The sequence below is a fragment of the Salvelinus sp. IW2-2015 genome, linkage group LG33, assembly GCF_002910315.2.
Source record: "Salvelinus sp. IW2-2015 linkage group LG33, ASM291031v2, whole genome shotgun sequence".
NCBI lineage: Eukaryota > Metazoa > Chordata > Actinopteri > Salmoniformes > Salmonidae > Salvelinus > Salvelinus sp. IW2-2015.
In genome coordinates, this window is record NC_036872.1 from 19,285,735 (window position 1) to 19,297,469 (window position 11,735).

General features: G+C 42.1%; 1 protein-coding gene and 1 long non-coding RNA gene across 2 annotated transcripts in view; one reads left to right on the forward strand and one right to left on the reverse strand.

Moving 5' to 3' along the window:
* Nucleotides 1–4,667, reverse strand: part of LOC111958148 (tetratricopeptide repeat protein 28-like) — a 247,033-nt gene extending 242,366 nt beyond the window's left edge. Inside the window, 1 exon segment of the mRNA XM_023979335.3 lies at nt 3,828–4,667. Coding sequence (XP_023835103.2) covers nt 3,828–3,854 — 27 coding nt within the window. The 5' untranslated portion in view covers nt 3,855–4,667.
* The window catches only part of LOC139023596 (uncharacterized), a 581,371-nt gene that overhangs the window by 270,440 nt on the left and 299,196 nt on the right, over nt 1–11,735 (forward strand). The window lies entirely within an intron of this gene.

The following is an 11,735-nucleotide window of genomic DNA, read 5'->3' on the forward strand; positions in this document are numbered from 1 at the left end:
GTGGAGAACAAGGTCAGAGATGAAGGAGTGACCCTGGAGATGATAAGGGCTTAGGCCACAACTACTCTCCTCACATACTGTAAACAGAGACATAAGGTTCTGCCATACGGCTGTGTCCTAGTCAGACACAGGTGAATGTGCTTTAAGTCAACAGAGAGACCCAGAGGAACCGCTGGCATGACCACAAAAACAAACAGTGACTTCCCCATCCTTGGGTTCAGGCTGCCATAAACTTGGCTGTGAACTCCAAACGTGCAAACCAGTTCTGTAAACTGAGACCAGCTAGAGGCATGGTAACAGGATGTCAGGCCTTTCCACACAGACAGATAGCGGAGGGTGATAATGACACATGGAGAAGTGACATACAGCACTTTGAGATATCAGCTGATGTAAGAAGGGCTATATAAATAAATGTGATTTTGATTTGACGACTAGCTGAGGGGTTACAGGTGACGGGGGGGGTCCGTTCTGAGCTGCACACAAACAAATCGAAAAAAACAATACTCACAATGATTTTACCTTCTCTGCGCTGCATTCTGTGTGAGCATACTGCCTGCGGTCTACTTCTTTATTCAGTTGTGCCGCGGTTGGAAGCACAATGTCAGCTCCAGCCTGATTCATTGAATTAGTCTCTTCACAGAACAGGTGCTGTCTGTGTTTCCACATGCTTGTCCTCGACCGGCAGCATGGCCACCACAATGGACTGCAGGCTCACAACCTCAGGCTCAGACAGGACACACCTTCAGTGTTCCTTATAGCATCGCCCACTGCTGGGGTAATACCAATGGCCCAGCTCTATAGGACTATGGTCATTCTGGGAGGACAGTGTGTCTGGATTAGCTGGCTTGTTAGGAGCAGTGACTGGACTAATGGTCAGATCTAGAGAGTTGATGGCTCAAATCCCCACTGTGCATTTGGCAGTTAAGCCTGTGAACAAAACTATCTGCTAAGCGAAGATTGATTATTATTGAACAGGCAGGCTTATCTTCACTATGTCTGAACCTTGAGTAGGAGTCACCCCCCCCCCCCCCAGTCCCGTGTTTCCTACTCTGTTTAATTACAAAAGTGTAACAGAGCCTGCTCTCTAATCGGCTAGGTGTTCTGTGCATTCAAACGGCGCAGAGGGCAGCAGGTAGCTGATCCTACTAATCCACTGGAAAACTGGAATTTTCATATTTTCCAACCTTTGGAGAGATGCTATCAGGGGCCAACAGCAAGGGAATCTCTCTCCAACTCTCTCTCCCTCCAACATCACTGAGCAGATATGGAGTTTTAACCTATTAGTGTAATCCATTATGAGGGGTAGGGCAGACACTTGGCCTGAGTCGATATGACCCTCCTATGCTTTCCTATTGATCTCCATCAGACTACAAGTGGAGCAACGCGACTGATTGAAAAACAGCCACATTATACGTGAGAGCGGGAATACTGAACTGAAGGACCTTCTCCGCCATTGCTGTGTCTGTGTGTGTCTGTGTGTGTCTGTGAGTGGTTTAGAAAAGAAAGTAGTCTCCAGAAACCACAGAAGAGGAACACAATGGCTGTATCTTTGCCTCCATTGTTCTTCCTGACTGCCTTGTGCAATGCCTAGGCCAGAGCGCACAGTCAGGAAATGTCTTTTGGCTCTATACCAGAGGACAGGATGAAGGGACAATGTCACACCACATGCCAAACAGTGTGTGAAAAGACACCTGAATGTCTTTAATGTGCAGTCAGCGTTTTGTGAGGCCGTTTCACGTGGAAGTGAGTTAGTAAGTTAGTGTGTGTATGTGTGTGTGTGTATGTGTATGTTGTGTGTGTGTGTGTGTGTGTGTGTGTGGTGTGTGTTTGGTGTGTGTGTGTGTGTGTGTTGTGTGTGTGTGTGGTGTGTGTGTGCGTGCGTGCGTGCGTGAGCTATTGATGTGCAAATTAGCATTGCATATAAATGACTCAATACACTTCAAACATGTAATAACCTTTGTTCATTGTTGTGAGGCACCACACAAATCCAGTTTATTCAGCCTTTAACAACATGTAGGCCTTAATTGAATCAATAACTTCAATGGAAATGAATGACAACATTCTCCCTTATGGTCTTTTAAGGTTGAGCAACTTTTCTGCAGTGTGACTGGGTTTGAATTCCAGCTGTGAGTAAAGGCTTTTAATCCTCAGAGGGGGGTCTCGTGGATGATTCTGGCAGAGCTGCAGCGCAGCTGCTGGAATGATTCATGACACGCACCGGTCTTTTCTTTACTGTGGTAATCATTCTATAATAAGAACCTTTCTTTTACATTTCTCTTTTCATCATCAGTAAATTATTCAGGATCAAAAGTATTCTCATTAATTACTATTCCCATTACATGATTCAGAACAAACGACTGATAAAGACGAATTTGAGCAATGAGCAGATAGAGCAAGTTTGCCGACACTGTGGGTATGTCTCAGTAGTCTGAATTGGCTTCCTCTCCTCATCTCCTTTCATCCATCTCCTTATCTCCTTTCATCCATCTCCAATCCCTCACCTTTGCTGATCTAAAATTAGGGATATGAGTAAGACATATCAACGTTGTTGCTTTCCGTAGGTCAAATCTTAAGGGTCAGTTGGCATAAACAAAATGAGATTAGGGAAGATACTTTGACTATCGAGATGCAACACATTCTGGGAGTATGTCATTTCTCATATCAATAGACAAGTGCCACCTAGTGGGAAGAAAGCGCAATATCTGCTGCACCTTTGCCCATGAGAGGTTTCGTGCTTTTCAGATGATGCATGTAAGCCTATATTTTTCCATGTGGTAATACTTGAACGTTTCTCAAGGAAAACAATAGAAGAGAGTTTAGAGGACAATATTATAGTTTCCTCCAAGAGAGGGGATTCATTGTTGCTGACTTAACTTTAAACACATCCTTTATTATATAGGCAATGCTGTTATGTTTTTGTCGACTTTCTATCATCTCAATTTCACAGTTAGATGGGATGACGCACAGCTATCTGCAAATCCTACACAAAATGCCTTAATTATCCCTGTGATGTCCCTGACTTGTCAATTCGTTAAGAAGGCCACTAAAGGGTCGTGGTTGCAAACTGTTGGTTTCTACAGAAATCGATGGCAGTATCATAAAGGATATACATACAAGGAGATTGTACTTACATTTCTCAAGGGCAATGAATGCGCAATGTTATGGGATGTCTATATCACCTTTAAGACTATTTGCCTTCCTATTTCTGGCTGAAACTGGGCTATAAATGTATGTAAAATAACCTACACATTTTCAACGGAAATAGAGTAGAGCACTAAAAGGATGTTTAATTCATTTTATGGACAATTAAATGTCATTCGATTGAACCGTTTGACATACCAGTACACGCACCGTCACTCATCTCCAGACTGTTTTCAAGTTCATTTTATTCACCCGATCATAAGTATTCACATTCGCTCCAACTCACGAGTCGTGTCCAGCAATAGGATATGCAGGTTTGTGAAAACTGCAATTTCTTAATTATTATCAATAACCTAATGAAACAAAGGTCACTGTTGAATCAGCAAACATGAGCCCAGAAACTAATACAAGTGCCTATCCAAAAGGAACAATTAAAATGGAAACATTGACTGGCCCTATAGCCTATCTTGTGGCCATAAAGTAGTAGGCTACAATACTGGGACAAAATAAAAATGCATATATTGCCTTTTGGCCAAAACGACAAACCGTGTACACAGTACGTGTCACCTAACCAACCTATCATCCTAAAACCGAGTCCCCGGTCAACTTGGAAAGAATGTACCGGTGAGATTATTAATTACCTACAAGTATATTACAAAAAACTAAAACATATCAGTTTCACTCACCTTCTTCCGGGGCTGCCATTTCATCATATTTGTAAACCAAAAATGTACAGCATCAAGATATTATATAAGAGGAAAACTGAGATTCAAGGGAATTCCAAGAGCAAGTCATGCTGCTTCTTGACTTCCCTCAATTTTGCAGCATATTTTCTCCAAGAAGCGGCGCATGATAGACGATGCACGGTTCTACGTCAAGTGGGGAGAGATGGCACACGATAGGACCTTTTAATTCAACTAATGGGATGGAGGAGAATATTTTTGACTAAAACATCTGAATGTCCCGGTTTTCAGTTCAACCGTTTTGGATAAATAAGACTATGGGTCACGGTGCGTAAAATCCAAACTACAAATCCGAGATGAGCCACCCCTTCTTGTACAGTCCTTTCGGTAGATCGCTCCGCTGGCAGTCTTATAGCAGGGTTTTCGAAGACCTATCCAGTTACTTTGACTGCGGGACTATGTGGAAATTCATTCTTCCAACTTTTTGTCAACCCCCACGTCTTTCGTGCATTACAAAACCGTTAGTCCGACAGCAAATAGAAACACAAGTCCAACGTTTTGTGCTTATCCCACCGAAATACGGGTCTTTCCAAAACCTTTTCAAAACACAGAAACATATGACAACTCTTGTTAATTCCTTATCTAACGGTAAAAAAAAAAATGTAGCATCAAATGTCCAGCAAATGTCAATGCCAAAAACAGATCTCTACCGCGAACGTGCTACATACACAGCGCAAAAGAAACAGTCGCAGGAGAGGAGAGGGACAGAAACAAATCCCTGGAATTTCTATGCGAGGAGCTGTAAGGATATCCTGCAACAGCAACAAACTGGACTACACAACTATAATGACTCCTTTCCTTGCTCCTTAGCGCTCGGGATTTGCAGCGCTCAGAGCTGGAACCGAGCAGCACAGGCACGAGCCGGCGCGGTCATACTCTAACCATTGCGCGCGCGACGGATATAAAGCCGATGTGGCCAGAGAAAAGAGTCCAGACAGAGCTGAGCCAACACTGCAATAACACAAGGGCCCCCAGGAAGGTATGGCACAACTATAAAGGCACTGAAACAGTGGAGGAGTAGAACTTGCGCAATACTATGTGAAAGTGAAAAAACATAAACGTCATCCTGATAAACATGAGACCGAAACCCTTGCCACAACACCAACAGCTTTATTTTACTGTATACAAAAAGCATACAGACACATTCATTCACATATAAAGGGCAATCAACTCGTATTTGCTGTTGTGCTGCACAGAGGTAGGGCCATAATCCACTTCAAATAAGATAGAAAACAAAAGTGACAGGAGGAGACTTCTATAAGCCTCCAGCACCATTCAAGGTATATCCTTGAATGGTATATCCCCTTCACCGTTTACAGTGGCATGGTCTTAATAGATTCTAACAACACAGCTCATCTGTTCTGGCTAAATTGCCTTGATCTCTGACTCTGGTAGTTTATTTTTATTTATTTATTTATTTCACCTTTATTTATCCAGGTAGGCCAGTTGAGAACAAGTTCTCATTTACAACTGCAACCTGGCCAAGATAAAGCAAAGCAGTGCGACACAAACAACACAGAGTTACACATGGGATAAACAAACGTACAGTCAATAACACAATAGAAAAGTCTATATACAGTGTGTGCAAATGTAGTAAGAGTGACACGTAGTGTCCCTAAGGTAGTAGTGTCCTTAGTTCCCTTTTTATTAGTGGTGAGTAAGTCTTATGGGACTTAATGGTGGTACAGGCTATGAGAGTAAACAAGATTGTAAAAGGACAGATAATATGACTACATAAGGCCTCTGACCCATGTTTCTCTGAAGACAATGACCGGTGTCCACCATTTTTAGCTGCACTAGTTTTCTTTAGTGGTGCAGCTGTCAGATAGAGTTTGTGCTTTTCAGCTGCCTGCCAAGCTTTTTGTTTCTGGCATATTTGGCCACAGACCAGTGATAAAAATCTCACAGCCAGATAAGTGCTACAAATTTCCCAGTCTTGATGATGCAATTCTTGTCACTTGTAATCTTGGTGGGTAGGAGGAAAAAGTCAATTGAGAGAGCAGAGCAGAGCCTGGTATTTCTGGGAAGAACCCACTCACTCCTACTGCGCCCAACCACTGCAAACTAAAAGCAGCCCCACTAGCTCTGACCTGGGCTGACACTGAGGGGATGGGACCAGGATGGGGTCAACAAAGTGACAGGCAGCGTGATGGGATTGGTGTCATCAAAATCAATTTACCTCCGTCTCTGACTTAATGTGTACCATTTCCCTCAGTATTTATCTTCATGTGATCTTGTTAAAATGAAAAATGTTAGTGAATTATCCTAAACTAAATGCAGTGTCTAAATGTGCACCTATTAGGAAATAAAAAGAAGAAAAAAACATCTGGCCTGGTGTCCCTCCAGGGTCAGTAGAGGTCAAAAATGCACCTAGGGGTCACTGTGACAACAAAAGGCAAACAGGAGGGGACACTGACATATGGCCCCTGGACAAAAGACTGCAGGGTATAGAGTTCAAACGGCACACGCTAATCCACTTGGATGAACAGGAACAAAATGCAGAGTGGGACGCTGACACTATGAGCACAGCTGGCAGTGTAATTGTAAACCTCCTTGTTGTCACACCATAATGACACTCTCTCCATACATTGTATGGTGTATGTTCAAGCTCTGTGTGCAATGACAATAACAATGCAAATGTGTGTGTGTCTACATTTGAACCTTTTGTGGATACCAAGCCATTAACAGGGCAGTACACAGAGCCCCACCCTAACACAAATCTGGGTTGTTGGGGTTGGTGTTGTAATTTTTGTCCTCTAATGGCAGCTCAGTCTTTGATATTATTAGTCTGTTGAGCTGGTGACAATTCTAAGGCAAACAGGCACCCTCTGGGCTGCTGCCAACACACAGGATTAGCCCACATCTTATTCTCTAACCCTACTCCCTAAAGACCTCCAAGTGCACTACACTCACTCTCTAAAGAGTTCTGAGTGTACTACACTCCTATGTGCCCTCATTCTAATATTGATGTGCTAGCTATCCCAAAATATTAATTTACATTCTCAAACATACTCTATACCTGTGTAATAACACTCTAGTTACAGTTAGGGCTGGGTGGTATAGCGTATTTTACGATATACCGGTATTGATGCACGGACCGGTTTGGGTTTTTACTTTACCTTCTATAACGGTATTTGAATGTTTGGCTTGTCAAATGTGATACGCAGTGTGTAACATTCATTTTTATAGTTTACTTCGCTACTTGAGTCATCTCTCTCTCTCCATGCTGCTTTCCACACAGACCTAGCCCCGCCCACTGTCATTAAAGGAGCGCATTTTCTGTTCCTCAACCACAATACACTTGCGTTCAGTCTGCATGGTCAATGCAGCACATGCAACAATGTTGATGACAACGATGCTGTTTTCACCTTGCTTCTTAATATAAATCCTCTAGCGTCCTATAATTACACTATTAGTTTGTGTTTCTTACATATACAAACAGCTAGTTTGTCTTTTCTTAGCAAGTTGGGCCTAAATCTTGTTAGCCGCTAATGCAAATCAATAGTTAGCTAGCTAGCTAATAAATGTACAGAGTCAGAGCCAACATAATTAGCTATACAGCCTGATAATACCAGTCATGGTGAATACCTAAATCAGCATGTTGTTTGTATATTCTAAATCAGAGAGGAATACGAGAATAATGAATATTTTAGCTACATGAAGTAGCTAAGAGAAAACATTCAATGTAGCCAAAGACTATAGAGTCCCTTAGCAAACACTTAACGACACTTTGGTTCCTACCCTGTCACAATAACTCCTCCCTGGCATTTTCTTTCGTTGTCATGTCAAACAACACTGTATTCAAAGTGCCCACTATTATATTCTAAGTATAGAATTACAATAATCATGTTAATTCCATGATTCCAACAGTTCACCCAAGTGTTTTGCTCTAAATTGTAAGTCAAATCGTAATTGCAACATTTGGTTAAAAATAATGCCTAGATTGCCCATATTGCCCATATTGCCCATATCGTGCAGCCCTATGTGGCAGTATGGAAATTATTTCAAATGAGTGCAGGAAATGCAGACATTTTTGAAAATCCTGAAAATTGTTTTTGTTTGAAGTTGAATTGAACAGTATAAAACAATCAGAATAGAGAAAGGTTAATTGAAATCACTTAGAATGTACAGTATGTGTTGCCAACCTAGGGTCACGCACTACTCATAAAGCACATTTAGAACTTTTATTACTCAAAAACATCAAATACCATCAAATACCATCAAATACCATCAATCTTTTTTTTTTTAAATACCGTGATATGATATTTTGCCCATATCACCCAGCCCTAGTTACTGCGTTATTGTAATTGCATTACAGATCCTATATTCCACTTGTGTAATAACAAAATATCAACTCCATTACAATGGAGTTACAGTGCAATTACTAAAGTAGCCTACTATGTAACAACATGTTAAAAGTAGAGTCATTTAAACATAACATTTAAACATCATACACAGGTATGAGAGCAATTTATTGCCAAGCTACCCATGTTCATAATAGTCCTAAATCACAAACACATGCACACACATACCCTGACTTTGATCAGGAGCAGATGGCATATAAAACTGACAGTCTAACTACAACATGTTTCAACCATTCAGGTATTTTGAAAACTGACATGTTACATTATCAATAACAACCACTTTTATCATGTATTGTCCAGGAGTGAATTTCCAGTGGTTTTTGTTCCTGGTGGAGCCTGTCATCTGGCCTCTCCATATAGAAGCAGGCTCCCTGTGCATGCCTCTGCTTTCCCAATCAGAGACGCACAGGAAATCAGACTCAAGCCATCAGAGGGAAACAAAAAAAAAATTCAATTTTCCTTGAGTTGAGCTGCTTAAAAGTTTCTGCTTCCTTTTCTTGTTCTTGCCAATTAGACCCATTACTACATGTTCTGAATGGGATGTGTGTATATGTTCTGTGTGTATGTGTGTGGGTGGGGTGCGTGCGTGCGTGCGGATGGAAAGACAGACAAAGAGAGAGAGAGAGAGAGAGAGAGAGAGAGAGAGAGAGAGAGAGAGAGAGAGGAGAGAGAGAGAGAGAGAGAGAGAGAGAGAGAGAGAGAGAGAGAGAGAGAAGAGAGAGAGAGAGAGAGAGAGAGAGAGAGAGGAGAACATTACCCAGATGACAGTAAACAGAGGTGGTTTGGCAAAAATGAAAATGAAATTGTCAAAAGAGGGATATAAAAACCGTGTTGAAGTAGCAGGCAGTTCTCAGATAGCTCTCCTGCATGTCTTTGTGTCATTTATTTTCACTCAGGCTGCCTGCTCCTGCTCTTAAGTCACTACACTACAGAGCCTAGCTGTCTGACGCACATTCAATAAACAAAGCAATTTTAATTCGCTGGCCGAAGTTTTCAGGTGGTAAATGCCATGGAGATACATATTCCCTGCCACACACACACACACACACCACACACACACACCACACACACACACACACACACACACACACACACACACACACACACACACACTCTGTGTGAGTTCCAAACCACCATTAATATGAGTAGTTGTTTATAATATATACAGGATCCTCTCAGTGAAGAGGAAAGGCTTATGGGGTTGACTATATGAGTTGGCCAATTAAATCCATCAGAGAGGGGAAGCTTTTCTAAGAGGCCTATATTTACAACTACAGTACATTTTACATTTACATTTTAGTCATTGACCAGTGGCTCTTATCCAGAGAGACTTACAGTTAGTGCGTTCATCTTAAGATAGCTAGGTGGGACAACCACATGTCTCGTCATAGTAAATACATTTTTCCTCAATAAACTAGCTATCAGCAAAGTCAGTGCTAGTGGGGGAGGGGGAAGAGGGGGTGCAGGGGGATGATTTAAGATACTCTTTGAAGAGCATCTCACCACATGCTCTAATTATGCTAGCCATTCACTTTTTCTTAATCAATAATTCAGGATACAAAAAAAGTGCTGAGTAATCTCTATTTCGATTTTTGTATAATAAAAAAAATAGTTAAATGTTAAAGTCCTACTCCAGTCTGCTTTTCAGCTGTATATACAGTATATTATTCAGAAAGTATTCAGACCCCTTGACTTTTCCACATTTTGTTACATTAAAACCTTATTCTAAAATGTATTAAATACATTTTTTCCTCATCAATCTACACACAATACCCCATAATGACAAAGCGAAAACAGGTTTTTAGAAATGTAAAAAACAGAAATACCTTATTTATTATTCAGACCCTTGAAAATGACACTCAAAATTGAGCTTAGGTGCATCCTGTTTCAATTGATCATCCTTGAGATGTTTCTACAAATTGATTGGAGTCCACCTGTGGTAAATTAAATTGATTGGACATGATTTTGAAAGGCACACATCTGTCTATATAAGGTCCCACAGTTGACAGTGCATGTCAGAGCAAACCAAGCCACGAGGTTGAAGGAATTGGCCGTAGAGCTCAGAGACAAGATTGTGTCAAGGCACTGGGGAAGGGTACTTAAAAATGTCTGCTGCATTGAAGGTCCCCAAGAACACAATGGCCTCCATCATTTTTAAATGGAAGACGTTTGGAACCCCCAAGACCCTTCCTAGAACTGGCCGCCTGGCCAAACTGAGCAATCGGGGGAGAAGGGCCTTGGTCAGGGAGGTGACCTTGAATCCGATAGTCACTCTGTCAGAGCTCCAGAGTTCCTCTGTGGAGATGGGAGAATCTTCCAGAAGGACAACCATCTCTGCAGCACTCCGCCAATCAGGCCTTTAAGGTAGAGTGGCTAGACGGAAGCCACTCCTCAGTAAAAGGCACATGACAGCCTGCTTGAAGTTTGCCAAAAGGCACCTAAAGAACTATCAGACCATGAAAAACAAATTCTCTGGTCTGATGAAACCAAGACTGAACTCTTTGGACTGAATGCCAAGCGTCACATCTGAAGGAAACTTGGTACCATCCGTAAGGTGAAGCATGGTGGTGGCAGCATCATGCTGTGGGGATGTTTTTCAGTGGAAGGGACTGAGAGACTAGTCAGGATCGAGGGAAAGATGAACAGAGCAAAGTACAGAGAGATCCTTGATGAAAACCTGCTCCAGAGTGCTCAGGACCTCAGACTGGGGTGAAGGTTCACCTTCCAACAGGACAATGACCCTAAGCACACAGCCAAGACAATGCAAGAGTGGCTTCGGGATAAGTCTCTGAATTGAGTGGCCCAGCCAGAGCCCGAACCTGAACCCGATCGAACATCTCTGGAGACCTGAAAAAAGCTGTGCAGCAGAGCTCCCCATCCAACCTGACAGAGCTTGAGAGGATTTGCAGAGAAGAAAGGGAGAAACTCCAAAAATACAGGTGTGCCAGGTTTGTAGCGTCATACTCAAGAAGACTCAAGGCTGTAATCGCTGCCAACGGTGCTTCAACAAAGTACTGAGTAAAAGGTCTAAATACTTATGTAAATGTGATATTTTTATTTTTTATTTTTTTAAATACATTTGCAAAAATATCTAAAAAACAGTTTTTGCTTTGTTGTTATGGGGTATTGTGTGTAAGATTTTTTTTGCTTCATTCATATTAGAATAAGGCTGTAACTGTAAGGAATGACGATGGAGAAGAGCAGCAGGTACGGGGAGTCAACATTTAATCAGGAACAGACATGGAACAAGACAGGAACAGCGTCAGCACACGGGTATACAAAGACAGATGACAATCAATGCAGCAGCGGGGAACAGAGAAGGGGAACGGACAAATATAGGTGCGGTAATAAACAGGTGATTGAGTCCAGGTGAGTCCAATGATACGCTGATACGCGTGATGGGGAAAGGCAGGAGTGCGTAATGCTGGGAAGCCTGACGCCTTCGAGCGCCAGGGAGGGGGAGCGGGAGCAGGCGTGACAGTGCCCC